General features: G+C 47.5%; 1 protein-coding gene across 2 annotated transcripts in view; it reads left to right on the top strand.

The window, feature by feature from the left end:
• ARMH3 (armadillo like helical domain containing 3) overlaps nt 1–14,928 on the top strand; it is a 182,973-nt gene that overhangs the window by 18,633 nt on the left and 149,412 nt on the right. For both annotated transcript variants that reach the window (XM_037903837.2, XM_043550711.1), the window contains exons 3-8: nt 229–285; nt 446–592; nt 1,581–1,688; nt 2,716–2,808; nt 3,589–3,663; nt 4,824–4,910. In XM_037903837.2, the coding sequence (XP_037759765.1) occupies nt 229–285; nt 446–592; nt 1,581–1,688; nt 2,716–2,808; nt 3,589–3,663; nt 4,824–4,910 (567 nt within the window). The remainder of the gene's footprint in view (nt 1–228; nt 286–445; nt 593–1,580; nt 1,689–2,715; nt 2,809–3,588; nt 3,664–4,823; nt 4,911–14,928) is intronic.

The raw sequence follows: 14,928 nt of genomic DNA, 5'->3' as shown, positions 1-14,928 counted from the left end.
GAATATTTCTGGGAGAAAAGAAGAAAAGCTGCTCAGGCGAGAATTGCTTCTGCAAATCCCGCTTTTGGGAATCTGTGTTGGCAATATATTGTACTTGGAGAACTCCGGTGACAGGTGAGTAACCTTGTCTTCCGGAGTCTGAACTATTTACACTGATGTTCTGTCGGTGTGCTTAGCCTTTCTCCTAGCTGTACTGTTTGTTCTCATGGGGTCTCCTTTCTCTTTCAGACGGAGGACCCCAGTAAATGCAGCCCTCGGTTCTGGGAGGAGCTTTTCCTCATGAAGGTACCGTAAGAGTTGAAAACCATCCTCTTATCTTCTGATTCGCCTTTGCTTGTGTGGCCTGGGATGTGGCAGGGACTTGCTCACCTGTGGGTCTCCACTTCCTTTCAGCAGCTGGAGGAAATGCATTAATGGGTTTTTCCTTCGTTCCTTGACCTGACAGGTGAACCTGGAGTATCTAGAAAGCAAGCTGGAGTCTCTGGATGGAGAAGAGTTAATGAAGATAAAAGATAACATTAACTGTTTGTTCCAGCACTGCATCCAGGCCTTGGGAGAAGAGCACCCAATCCGAGTAGTCAATGCATTACAGGTACCAGATCTGATGGCTAGGGAGTCCGTGTGAGTGGGCCAGTTTTCCGCTTATTGATCTTGTCAAGCACCTTGCGCTAGTTTCTTTAGCGGGGCTGAGAGGCAGTGGCCTCTCACTGGTAGCTTTTATTATTTATTCCGTTTGGAGGGTAGAGACATTCACAGTCCTGTCTATCTTGGGAAATGTAAATTGCTTTTAAAATGCAAATTCTGAGTTTCTGGAATTGTGAGGAAGACCACCCGCAGCGGGGTGGGGTGGGAAGGGAGGAAGGCGAGGGACCCTTCAGTGCAACAGGTAACCCGGCTGGGAGCTGAAGTGTAGTCCAAGAGAAGGTTGCTTGTTCTCTCTTCCCCCCGCACCTACTCCCTGCCCCTCATTGAGTTTCCTGACAGAGGAAAGGAAATAAAGCTCTGGAGAAGGTGGAGTGAAGTCTGTACAAGAGACCACGCTTATTAGACAATGACTTGTCTGATGAGATTGTATCCATATCTTTAGGGACATTTGGAGCAATTTTGCTCTATGCCTTAGAAATATATTTTTTTAAAGGAACACCAACAATTGCTAAATAGAGTGTCAGGTGCTGCCCTGGCCTGAGCGTCCCCTTCTGGGCCTTGGCAGTAACACTTCTCTGGTTGTAAATGGGTCTGTCTCCCTTGTTGGTGTGTGGGGCACCCATGCAAGCTGAGGAAACTATCTGACTGTACAGGCGAAGCAGTGAGAATGGCTGTCTGCATGGTGCTGTCAAATGCGCACACTGGAAAAATATGTATTTTCTCTAATCTCCGAGTTCTCCCAATCTGAGGAGTTACATAGAACAACGGGAAGGGAAGAGTTCAGACAGTAGTGGGACCTAAATTGATGATGGCCCTTGAAGCATCTGTTCTTTGTCAGTCCCGGGAGCAGGGCTTGGAATGGATTTTGGGGGGCGAGTCGTAGGTGTGGCCTGACATCCTGCACTCAGCTGCTTCCTTCCCTCTTCCCTTCACAGACGTTATGTGCCCTGATTCGTGGCGTCCATCAGAAGAACAAATCTACCTCTGGGTTTGACATCATCAACATGCTCATGGGCTTCGACAGAGCAGAGCTGTGCATGAAGGTAAGGGTCCTGGCGTCAGAGGAGCAGCTTGCTGCTCGCCAGCCCTGTCCTGCGGGGATGTCCTCTGTAGACAGTTGCCGTTATGAAGAAGCGCCTGTGCGTGTGTGAACACTGAAGCGAATTATTAAATGCAGCTGCCCCGTGTATTCTGCCTGCCAAAGGCCCAGCACAAGGGCGCTTGTAATTCATTATAAATCTAACGTAATGATGGAGGGAGGTCGTTCCTTTCCGTTCACGCCAATGTGTTGATTCCTGGATTGTCATGAATAGAATTTAAGGCCAGAAGGGATTGTTAGATTATCTAGTCTGACCTGCTGTATAACGCAGGCTGGAAAATTCCACCCAGTTACCCCAGTATCGAGTCCAAGCGCTGGGGGTAGCAATCTTTTTGGTGCTCCGATTTCCCTCGGTACAGCTGGGTGGGTGGGAACTTAGACAGCGTAAACTCAGCCAGCGTCTGACCTTTGAATCTTTTACTAGTGAGTGTAGTTGCTTGAACAGCATTTAACTATCCACAGGCAAACGCTGTCCTGCTGCTAGGCTGCTCGGGTACACATGTCTGGTTTATAGCAGTCAGAGGTCAGAATGCCGCTGTTCATGCTGGCGTCTGATCTGTAAATCAGTTACAAGGTGGGGAGGCTCTTCAGGGGATTGGAACGTCCATTACTTTTGAGTGCCAGCTCCTGTCATGGGGGTGATGGAAGGGGACAGTTTAATAAGGCGCTCTGTGTCTCAGTTGTGGAGTAACCCTTCTGTGAATAATAAGATTTGATGGTTAGCTGTGGAACAGCTCCAGTGAGGTGGTGGGATAACTGGGCAAATGTGCTGTAAGGACTGATGTGCTCCAGCAAGTAACGTCACATGTGGCCTAGATTTTGGCTGGTACCAGTTCCTCCCTGGCTCCTGACAGGGCTGGGGGGGTGGGGGGGTTTAGTGTTGTTCAGCGTTCGGTAGCCAGACTGGCGTGCTATACGTAACCTGATGGATTCAGATCGCGAAGGCTTATTGTGACTGTGTCCTTCCGCAGAATCTGATGGAGAGCTTGGACTCGCTGCTTTGTGCAGAAGGCTCCGAAAGCCTGAAGAGTTTGTGTCTGAAGCTGCTTCTCTGCTTGGTAACGGTAAATAACACAAAACTGAAGTTTCGCTTAGAAACCTTGATGGGCAGGTATGCCGGCGAACTGACCAAAGGGCGGGGAGGATCTGTGAGTGCAGAGGACAAAGTGTGGTACAGGGTCTGGTTGCTGGAAGTGCTGCTTCTAGAATGATCTTTCTTCCTGGGCTGACATTGCAGTGTCAGTTGATCAGTGTCTTTAATGGCCACGTGTCGTTTCCAGAATTGTTCCTTTAGAGAGCAGCTACATTAAAGAGCCCCGGGTGGCAGCCCTGTGGGGTTTGGAAGGGCTGCAGGCTAGCGAAGGGCTGTCCTGTCCTGAGGCACAGATGTGCTCTTCGATTGGCACTGGGATGACTCCAGGCCGGCTCAGCCATCTCCACCCTTGCAAGGGGAAGGGGCCTGGGGCTGGGAGCTGTTACTCTTTCTGTGGTAGTGTGATGAGTATGTAAGGAAGTTGGTCTGTCCCTGGGCCAGTGAGTTACACACAGCAGCGTGGAAGTTTCCTGTGTTGCACAGAGTCTGAGACGCTCCTGGCAGATGCAGTGACTGGGGTGCACACAAGAAAGGAGTCGGGGTGCTGGGAGGAGGGTGAGTCTGCACGGCTATTCCCACTTTGCTCTGCTCTCGTCCTACCTGGACTCTTGCCTTGCTGAGAGCACATGAACTTAGAGCGTCTGTTCAGTAGGGGAACGTGCCTGTTTCCGTGCACACTGGAGGCAGGTACAGAACGTTAGGGATTATGGAGCTTCAGTCGGCGTTTTAAAAAGCCTTTGATTGCTTTCAGGTGACAGACAATATCAGCCAGAACACAATCCTGGAATATGTGATGATTAACAGTATATTTGAAGCTATTTTACAGGTAAGTGTTTCTCATCTCTGGCTGGTTAGGTCTTTGTCCATAGTGCCAGACTTTCATCGGTGCATTTACTGTTCAGTGCTTTAAATACAACAGAGGTTCGCTAGTGTTACATGTCAACCTCTTACTCCTAGCTCGGTGGTAGATTTTATAATGCTGCCGCCTCCTTATGCCGGTCTATTGGTTTCAGTCACTGTTGGGCTTTTAAGATTGTCACACTTGTGTCTTTTGTGCTCAGAAAGCAGGTGAATAGCTCTGTGGGTCTAATTTCATGGAAGATTTCTAGACTAGAGGAACTTATTATGACAGTCAGCCTGGGTATTTCCAGCAATTTTCTCCCCTTTGATATGGTATGCTTTTTAGGAGAAGTATTTGAGTGTGTCCTGGCAATACACTGAGATACTGTCACATCCAGTGCTGGGTGATGCTGTGGCTGCGACATTTTGCTCTCGCTAAGCCTGTGTACATAACTGGCTCTCTCTGGTTTCTTATATGCATTGCAATTCACTGTTTTAAATCTCATACATAGGGCCCTACCAAATTCACGGTCCATTTTGGTAAATATCACGGTCATAGCATTTAAAAAACCTTCAATTTCATGGTTTCAGATATTTAAATCTTAAATTTCACAGTGTTGTAAGCGTGGGCGTCCTCACCCAAAAGAGGGTCAGGCGGGGGGTTGCGGTATTGCCACCCTTACTTCTGCGCTGCCGTCAGAGCTGGGCGGCTGGAGAGCGGCCGCTGCTGGCCAGGAGCCCAGCTCTGAAGTCGGTGGCACTGCTGCCAGCAGTGGAGAAGTAAGGATGGCAATATCCTACCATGCCACCCTTACTTCTGCACTGATGCTGGTGCTGGCGGCGCTGCTTTCTGGGCCGGGTGCCTGGCCGGGAGCCACCGCTCTCCAGCCGCCCAGCTCTGAAGTAAGGGTAGCAACATCGCGGCTCCTCTACTATAGCCAGACTTTACAGGGGAGACCAGATTTCATCATTTCTGACGCTTTTTTCATGGCTGTGAATTTGGTAGGGCCCTACTCATACGTCACTTAGCGCATAATATGCTGATATGTTACATATTGTTCTGCTTGGCCTTGCTTCTTCAGGAAACTAGCTATGTTTCATAGTCAACTACTGGGTAACATGATGCATTCCTGCTTCTTGTTTCAGATTCTGTCCAACCCACCTAGTCGCCGGGAGCATGGTTATGACGCTGTTGTCCTTCTTGCTTTGCTAGTTAACTACAGAAAGTATGAGGTAGGTGTTGGGTGCAGAGAGCCATTTCGTTACGCTGATGTCTTTCTTCAGCCAGTTTGTCCTTGGGATGCGAGCCCTTAGTGAGTGCTAAAATACACTTGTAAAGGCCAGCCACTGCTCAGACAGCTTGATACCTCTTTAAACCCTCCTTTTATTTGCTGTTTCGAGAACAGCCCTTGGTGCTGTGAGACTAAAATCTGTTTCCTCTCAGAAGGTGGGCTCTCTATTGCGTGAGTCCGCACTGGCTGGCTGTTGTAAGGTTCTGCACAAGAGCTGCAGTGTTGCCATCCATACAATTTCTAGAAAAAGGCATTGAAACGTTTAGCAGGGTAAAAACGGACAATTACAGGAGCTGGGCACAACATCTGCATGTTCATTGGCAGAGAATATGTCAGTAATTTCCCCATCCCATTTTGACAGTATCTGTTTATATGTTTCTTTTACATGTACGTGTATATCCAAAGGTGCAGGTGTTCAAACAGTTATTTATATACGAGTACAAAGGAAAGCTGTTCAGGGGATTTGCACTTTGTCTATGGAAATACTTTACTTTGATTTGCAGGAAGGCCTCTTGAAAGAATCGTTAATGTGTAGCGTGCGTGTGTGTGTAAAATATATTTTCTCCAAAGAGAAGCAAGTTGTTATAGAGTTGCCTTGGGTTTCAGACCCCGGACATGTGATTTGGAGCTGACTGTCAAGTCAAAAGAATTTAGAACTCTCAGGAGCAATGCCGATCATGTGACTAGAGGATGAGCTGAAATGTCACAGCTACAACTCCTTAGGAGAATGAGAAATGTGGCTCTGCATCTCTCTGATTGCCGCCTTCTTCTCAAGAAACATAATTCTCCTTTCTTTTTCCAAGCTGGGATGCTGTATTTAGAAATCTGCTTGTGTTTCTACAAAGTTTTTTTCTACTGATCTTATTCTTGAGAGAGAAAATGAAAGAAATGTTAAAATACATGTGAAATGTCAGTGCTTCTTTACATGAGGCATGATGATATAATTGTCTGTCTTAAGAGTTTTCCTTAATGTCGGGATTTTGAATTTAATTGTTTGGAAACATGAGTTCTGGACTCTTAAGTTTTGCACTAATCATGAAATACAGATATGTTTCTATCTGACCTCATTCCTGACTGAGGAAGAGAGAATATATATTAAGGTTTCCTTAATGTTCATATTGCTGTAGTGTTTACAATATGCTCGGGGCTAATCAGATGCAGACGAAGACTCAGAGGAAGAATGACGTATCTAAATGAAATGCAGGGGGAATTTAGGCAATTTCTCAAGTTAGAATTTGGCTGGGACACTAAGGCTGATGAATCAGTGTTTACTAAAAGTGTCAAATTGTGATAGGCTTCTGTTTTGCCTTAAAATTCTGTGTAATACAATACAGCACCAACACCAGCATCACAAAAGTAAAGCTTGATCAACTTAAAGATGGCAACATGAATCAGCTTTGTTACACATGGTGCAGGTAGTGATGCCTATAATTAAGATTGCTGAGCACTTTCTATTATAAGATCATGTTTTCAGTTGTTTATAACTTTGCCATTTATAAACTTTACCTGTTTCCAGGCTGGGTGTCTGCCTCAGGCTGAATTTCCTTTTTTTAAGGATTCAGTCATTTCCTACACAATGTTAGGGAAAAATACATTGTTTTGCCCATTTAAAACAGTTCCTGTAATTGTTCTGTTGATAAGCGGCTCTGTGCTTTACAGCAGGTATTGAAATTTGGCTGTGGTGCCTTTCACCATCTCCATGAAACTCTGCCCACATCTGACCAATTTATAAGCCTCTGAAAATCTCTATTTGCACATGCTCAGCAGAAGTTTGTTAGTGGCAGCTAAAGTCTCCAAAGAGTCTGTCTGCACTGAGCATGCTCCAACCCCGCATAGCTCCTGATCATCCCTGCAGACCACCTGAGCTTGATGCAGCCCAGGGATGCAGGGGCTGAGCAGGATTCGTCCTGCGATAACTCTCCGGGCTGCTGGGGGTCACTATTGTGCTAGTCACCAGAACTGAGAACAGGGAGAGCCATGCTGTCAGTGCCACCTGCTAGGCAACAACAAGGAGGAGGAGAACGGAGCGGCCTAACTCACTTGCAAATGGGTGAGGAGCAGGGCAGGGGCAGGGACAGGAGTTGGGGGCGGGATGGATAGGACCAGTGGGGGCAGACAGGGATATGGGGGAATCAAGGACAAAAGGTTCTATAACCATCAGAACACACATCTAGTCCGTGGAATTGAATCATGGATTCCTGAGTCTGAACACTCCTCTGCTGTCTAGCAAGTGGCTAGGAATCCCACTGGCAAAATGTCTTTCCCCCTCCACCTAGAGCAGGGGTGGGCAAACCATGGCCCGTGGGCTGGATCCAGCCCGTCAGGGCTTTGGATCCGGCCTGCGGGATTGCCCCCCGTGGTGCCGCAGGCTCTGCACCACTCTCAGAAGCGGCCGGCACCACGTCCCGGGGGGCGGAGGGGGAAAGAAGAGATCTGTGCATGGCCTTGCCTCCAGGCACCGCCCCCCGCAGCTCCTATTGGCCGGGAGTGGGGAACCGCGGCCAATGGGAGCTTCGGGGGAGGTACCTGGAGGTGCGACAAGAGCAGTGCGTAGAGCCCTGTGGCCCCCCCTCCTCTTCCAGGGGCCGCGCAGGGACATGGTGTTGGCCACTTCCTGGCGCGGTGTGGGTCCCCGGTCCGCACTGCTGCCACCCTGGAACCGCTTTAGGTAAGCGGCGCTGGGCCGGAGCCTGGACCCTCCTGCACCCCAACTACCTGCCCTGAGCCCCCTGCTGCACCCCCGTGCACCACAACTCCTTGCCCTGAGCCCCCTGTCACACCCCGCACCCCTCCTGCACCCCAACCCCCTGCCCTGAGCTCCCTCCTGCAGTCTGCACCCCTCCTGCACCCCTGCCCTGAGCCCCCTCCTGCACTCCGCACCCCTCTTGCACCCCAACCCCTTTCTTTGAGCCCCCTCATAAACCCCGCACCCCTCCTCTGCCTCAATCCCTTGCCGTGAGCCCGTTCCTGCATACCACACCCCCTCCCACACTCGGCACCCCAACCCCCTGCCCCAGCCCTGCATACAATTTCTCCACCCAGATGTGGCCCTTGGCCCAAAAAGTTTGCCCACCCCTGACCTAGAGGATAACAGCTTACTACTGCTACCAGTTATTCATGTAGCACAAGTGGTGGACATCTGTGCTTGAGTCAACAAGTTCCAGCTCTGTGTTCTGTAGAACCCTGTATGCCCAGGTGTTGCAGTGCATCTCCTCAGCCATGTGGGGTATTGTGAGCACATCGGACTTCTCCTCTGCTCTCTGCACTGGCTTCCCGTGGACTAGAAAGTCAAAGCCGAGATCTCGATCCTTACCTCAGGATGCCCCAGTCTAGCACGTCTGAAAGAGCCTAATGCTCTGATTGAAGACTGTAGCTGACAGCCCCGCTCCTTAGGCAGACTGGAACCTTTTACCATAAGAAGCTGGTGTTTTCATGGGGATCAGCCCAGGACCATGGAATGAACTCTCCCAGAAACTAAGGACCAGCCACCTCCCCCCACCTTCTCCTTCCAGTTCAGGGGGCATGTCTTCAGCTTGCCTCCTCTCATGTAAACACAGAGCAGCATGGACATTAACACCCCGCCCTACTGAAACAGAACACTCCACAACACACACAGTTCTTCTCCCAGGAGCAAATGAGAGAGAACTATCCATGGGTGGAGATGGTAGCCATATCGCTTGATGTGCAGCTGGAAGGTGCTCAGGTATTGCAGAGATTAGGGTGAGCTAAGAACCTGTATGGAACAGGATAGTGGTCCTGCTCTGACCCATGTGGGGTTCAGTGTGGTTCCGCATTATGGAATTTGTTTTTCCAGTCAGCTCTTTAAAAACCATAGGAAATTACACACAAAAACATTGCCTCTATATAAATCCCTGGTACGCCCACAGCTTGCATACTGTGTGCAGATGTGGTCGCCCATCTCAAAAAAGATGTACTGGAATTGGAAAAGGTTCAGAAAAGGGCAAGAAAAATGATTAGGGGTATGGAACAACTGCAATATGAGGAGAGATTATTAAGACTGGGACTTTTCAGCTTGGAAAAGAGACGACTCAGGGGGGATATAATTGAGGTCTATAAAATCATGACTGATGTGGAGAAAGTAAATAAGGAAGTGTTATTTACTCCTTCTCGTAACACAAGAACTAGGGGTTACCCAATGAAATTAATAGGCAGCAGATTTAAAACAAACAAAAGGAAGTATTTTTTAACACAATGCACAGTCAACCTGTGGAACTCCTTGCCAGAGGATGTTGTGAAGGCCAAGACTATAACTGGGTTGAAAAAAGAACTAGATAAGTTCCTGGAGGACAGGTCCATCAATGGCTATTAGCCAGGATGAGCAGGGATGGTGTGCCTAACCTCTGTTTGCCAGAAGCTGAGAATGGGCGACAGGGGATGGATCACTTGAGGATTCCCTGTTCTGTTCATTCCCTCTGGGGCACTGACACTGGCCACTGTCAGAAGACAGGACACTGGGCTAGATGGACCTTTGGTCTGACCCAGTCTGGCTGTTTTTATGTTCATTAAAAGAATAATAAGCTTGCAAAGTATTCAGAAGCTAGGAGATGACAGAATTTGGTTTGCCTGTGCAATCTGAATTCAGCCTCCTTGTGTATACATTATCGTACAGTCTTTAATTACATGATCACATGCTATTTCTTCCATAGGACCCTGCCTCATTTAGTGCACAGGATGGACTTGTTCTGGGCATGAATCAGGGTTGTGTAGTGGAGGAGACCGTTGTCTGTAGGACCCCTGCTTCATTCGTTGGAAAAATTGGAAAGTGTGCAGTGAATGAAGCAGAGTGTTGCAGGATGAAAAAAGATGGTTTCTTGGTGAAGGCAGTCGAATGCTGCCCTGGAGAGCTGGATTCTGTCCCTGCCCCGCCACAGAGTTCCTGTGAGTGCGGGGCTGTTCTTAAACCAGACTTTCCACAGGGGGTCACTAACTGTTTGTTCCTCATTTTCTGGGTGCCTGACTTAGCCCCAAGGGTCTGATTTGCAGAAGTGCTGAGCACTCGCAGCCGCAGCTGAAGTTGGCGGGGGCTGTGAACATATAAAGTGTCACACCATGCGACATACGCTGCAAAATCAGGCCCTAGGCATCTCAAGTTGGGCATCCAACATGAATGAATTGCTGACATTATTCTCTTCTTAATCAGCCTGAGGCAGACATCCGGCATGGAAAATTTCAGCCCAAACAAAGTTTGGCAAAGTTAAAAGCAACTGAAAGCAGGGTCATTTTATGGGTAGTGTCAGGGAGCCTTCTGTGTTCCCAGCTCTGCCTGCAGCAATTATCCTGGCTGTGTGGGAGACTAGCCATCTTTCCCTTGCCTTACTTGGGCGTTTTTAGAGTTTGGATTGTTTGGTGCTTGGCTGTCAGCACGTCAAATTGTTTCATGGCTTATTTTCCTTTTCATTCCTGCCTGTTTCTTTGACTATATTACTGTTTATCAGTGCCCTTTTATTTTGTGTCTCGTAGGTTGCTAAATTGTTGTTCCATTTGCTTAAGGAAATCTAATTGGGCTGAGAATTGATTAGTTGCCTATGGTTTTGTGGGTGTCTCTAAAGAAAGCACCACTGTGTTTGTAGGAACATGTTCTTTCAGATTTCTGGGATCTCTGTTTCCTAGTCTTTACACCTCCATGTGGAATATCCGTCCAAGATTTCATAACCAATGCAGCTGTACTATATATCTGCATTCTCTGATTAGCTGCTGTTATAGGAACTGAAGAGATGTGTATTCTTTATGCAGAACTATAAAGGGACAAAGTCTGCCTGAAATCTAGTCGTGTTCAGAAACAGAGTTTAAAGTAGTTTCAGGTACGATACCTGCCCAAGTCCCTCTGTCACTCCTGGTAGTTTTATAATCATTCTTATTTCAGAGAAAATATTTCACTCTCCCTTGTTGCTCTGTGAAAGACGCATGTGAACCGGGGAAATTAAATCATTGACTATACAAGGGAGGCAATGAGACTAGCTATACGCGGGCCTGCCAAAGGTAGAAAATAAACTTGGGCAGAGAGGGAGAATAATGTTTTTTCTCTAATCTGTACTATTTCTAGCCATCTGACGTGTTACTTGTGAGGGTAGGAGATGAAAAAATGAAATTCAGGACTTAAGTTGATATATCCCTTTAAAAAACCACATCAACTTGAAAAATCACCTTTCTGCCTGGAAATGTTCTGCCTACTAGAGTTACAAATGTTGCCTAAGATGAGGAGAACTGAAAGATGTTAGCGAAAATATTTTTCTCTTTTGCATTGTTTACTGTTTGCGTGGCTAGAGCCTTGCAACTCTGCAGATATCTGTGGACCATGTTTGAGGATCGCAGATGGCTGTGAATCCAAATTTTATATCTAGCACCCTACAAATCTGCAGATATCCACTTTATATCTGCAGATCGTGTTTGCGGAAACAGTGTGTATCTGTGCAGGGCTCGGTGCATGGCAGCGCTTTGATGTGTCTAGTGAGTTTCACTGATCCCAACTAATCAATCGCTGGTTGAAAAGACCCTTTAGCAAGGAGGGAGCAGGAAACCTGTTATCACATCTTTTGAAAGGGAATTTGAAAAGGAGAGTCGGAGCACATGCTGTTTGATAGGAGCTCTGTCAGAAACGTGAATGATTTGAAATTGGTCTGTTTAGAAAAATGAGTTACCCGTCACATTTTCTTATGCGACAGGGGAGTCACTGGTTTTGAGGGGAGTCAAACATTTGAAGGGGGTTTATTTCTCAGTTTGTTTCGGTTCCTCTGCTTCTCTAATTAGCTGGTAGTGTTACTTTGGTTGTTAGCTGCAAAACTCTCATGCAATCCCCAGCCTAAAAGAAGTCAGTTGGTTCTGCTTTTTCCTCTCCCAGCCCTGGGATATTTTGGTCTCTCTCTCAGCTTTGTATATCTCCTGCAGCTGTTGAGCTTTCAGCGTGGTTGAGGAGTTGGGCTCTTGAGCTGTTCCCTGCCCCTAGCCCCAGTGTTGACTGAAGAGTGGCATGGGGAATACCAAGGCCCCATGTAAACAAGGCACACTCCTCTTCTCTCTCCACTCCCCTGCTTGCACCAAGGAGCTTGGAGGCTCCACTTAGCATGCTGGGTGACTCCTTTCCCCCGATTCCTCCTTTCTCTGTTGCCCTGTGGCTGCAGCTACTTGGTGGTTGCAGTAGCAGTGAGGGAGCTAGGGTCTAAAACTGTGCCCCCTCGTGCCCATAGGGAGATGAATGGCTCTGCCCCCACTCATTACTCGGGCCAGAGTTCCCTGCCGAGAGGGCCTGGCTGCAGAGCGAGGCCCTCTGGCCAGGGAGAGGGTGAATTGCAGGGGTGGCCGTACAGCTGTGTGATTCCACCACGACTGCAGCGAATGCATAAACGAATGGACTCTGGATTGCATTTGCATGACTAACTTTAACATTGTTGGGATTGTATGGATTTAGTCTGTATTTCTCCTTTGTTTTCTTAGTGAAGAATTCTGGTTTCCATTGGTTTGTTAAGTAGCTGGGTGGTCAGTGCCTGAGCCGCTTTCGCTCTGCTACGCTTCTGGAGGAATCGAGAATGGTTTTGGTCACTTAGCTGCATAGGTTCTGCTCCGCTGAGGTTGTAGCCGCCCTGTCCTTGTGAGGTTCCCTGACTGTGTTTATTTCTGCTTCTGTATGATTTCTCAGTAATTGATTTAGGTAGCCTATAAGAGATGTCCCTTGAGTGTGTCTCATCTCCAGGAGTGAGGCTCTAACTCCTGTCTGGCGAATAGAGTGAGTGCTGCAATGCTTGTTCTGTGAAGGTCGTGGTTAGAAAAGATCAGCTTCCTCTGGAGTGCTGGGGTAATATTTTTCTGTTTTCTCTCAGGAGAGGCAGTCGGAAGCTGAAGATCTATCTCAGCCCCCTGGTACTACACCAGTGGTGTTCTAGTGGCTTCTCAGTACTTCTAGCTTACTAGAAATGCTTCCTACCTAGCTTCTGAGGCGGGAACCCACGGGTGGAGATAGGAAAATGGCAGATGTAATTTATTTACTCTCCTAAAACTTGAGCAAAAGTCTCTTGCAGGAGAAAATAAAGGACACACTGAAACTGTGGGGAGAGGTGAGCGAGGAATGCCAGGAAGGCCTAATGTAAATGGGTATCTGGGCAACTCGCTGTCAATTCAGACAGATCATAGTGCGAGCTAATGCACACCGAAAGGAAGAAATGGAATTACTCAGATACCTGGGTGGGTTCAGAATGAGTTGTAACTTCTCAGAATAGGGGACGGTTCTATAATTCACTGTGGGCAGCTCAGGGAAATAGTCTGCTCTGTGTGCTGTGACAGTCCTCAGAAATGGGAGTGAGTGAATAGAGAATAACACCATTATATATACCAACGGGGTGTGTGTGTCTAGATTGCTGTGTCCCAAGTGATCACCTCATCTTGTTAAAGGCTTTCGAGTAAAAGGAGAAGCTCAGAGAAGGGCAGTGAAAATTAATTAGACACACGAGAAGGGGCTTCCTTGTGAGGAGAAGTTAAAATGATTTGGTCTCTCTAGTTTGGAAAGGTGTGAATAAGGAGAGAGGTGACAGAGGTCTAGAAAGTGATACTAGGTGTTGAGAAGACTATTCTCCTTGTTTCCCATCCTTTTAGTAGTAGAGCAAGAGAATATGTGAATTTAGCACACTCAAGAAAGGTAAAGGTAAAAGGAAATGATTGTCAGATGCATATAATCAGCAACTGGTGGAACTCACTGCTGCAGGATATTACTGAAGCAAAGACTCTATTTAGTTTTTGAAGATTATACTTATATGAAGAATGGTATATGCAGTTATTCAAAAGGCTCTTTCCTCCAGCCTGAAAACATAAGCTGGGTTCAGGAAATTTCCATTCTTTTCCCATGAGGTAGTGTTGCTCAGTGAGGTGCACTGTGGGGGTTTTCTGCCATTGTCTCAAACATATAGTACTGGACACTATTGGAGACAGGATACCAGGTTACCCGGACCATTGGTCTGTCCTAATATACCATCTTCTCTGGGTTTAAACTCCTAAATATAACTGAAGAGGAAAATTAATTGTCATGAAGCTGAAAGCTTGGGAGTGGGCTCGGCTCTACCCTGCCCTGTTCCTGACTCTCTGTGTGACCTTGAGCAAGGCACTGCATCTCTGACAAGCTAGTTGTAAAGTTGGGTAACTCAGTGAGAAAATGTTTGATAAATCGAGGCTGCATCTGAAGGATCTTTGCTGGGTATTTATAACCTTCCCCTGCCCCTTTTTTGTTTGTTTGAGCCAGTCCCAAATTGCCTTGGCTAGTCTCTGCATTGACAGGGGTAAACAACTTGGCATAAACAAACATATTTTACTAATGAAAAATGCTATTTAAAATATTAGTGGCTTCTCTACAGGGGCTTAGTCTGGACATTTCCTTCAACTGGGAGTTCAGATGACCATAAGAATGGCCATACTGGGCCAGGCCAAAGGTCCATCTAGCCCAGGATCCCGTCTTCCGACAGTGGCTAGAGCCAGGTGCTTCAGAGGGAATGAACAGGACAGGGAAGTTATTGAGTGATCCATCCCCTGTTGTGCAGTCCCAGGTTCTGGCAGTCAAAGGTTTAGAGACACCCAGAGCATGGGGTTGCATCCCCGACTACTTTGGCTAATAGCCATTGATGGACCTATCCTCCAGGAACATATTTAATTCTTTTCTGAACACAGTTATACTTTTGGCCTTCACAACATCCCCTGGCAAGGAGTTCCACAGGTTGACTGTGCATCATGTGGAGACGTACTTCCTTGTATTATTTGTTTTAAACCTGCTGCCTATTAATTTCATTGGGTAACCTCTGGTTCTTGTGTTATGTGACGGGATAAATAACACTTCCCTATTCACTTGTGTCACGGAGTCCCCGGGCGATGCTCTGGAACTGCTCCCCATGAAGCCAGTCAGGACTCTGGGGCGGTCGCCTTCCGGTGAGCAGCCTGTCTGCAGGACACACAGCTCACACGGC

Source organism: Chelonia mydas, chromosome 7, assembly GCF_015237465.2.
Source record: "Chelonia mydas isolate rCheMyd1 chromosome 7, rCheMyd1.pri.v2, whole genome shotgun sequence".
Lineage (NCBI taxonomy): Eukaryota > Metazoa > Chordata > Testudines > Cheloniidae > Chelonia > Chelonia mydas.
This window is presented reverse-complemented; position numbering and strand designations above follow the sequence as displayed.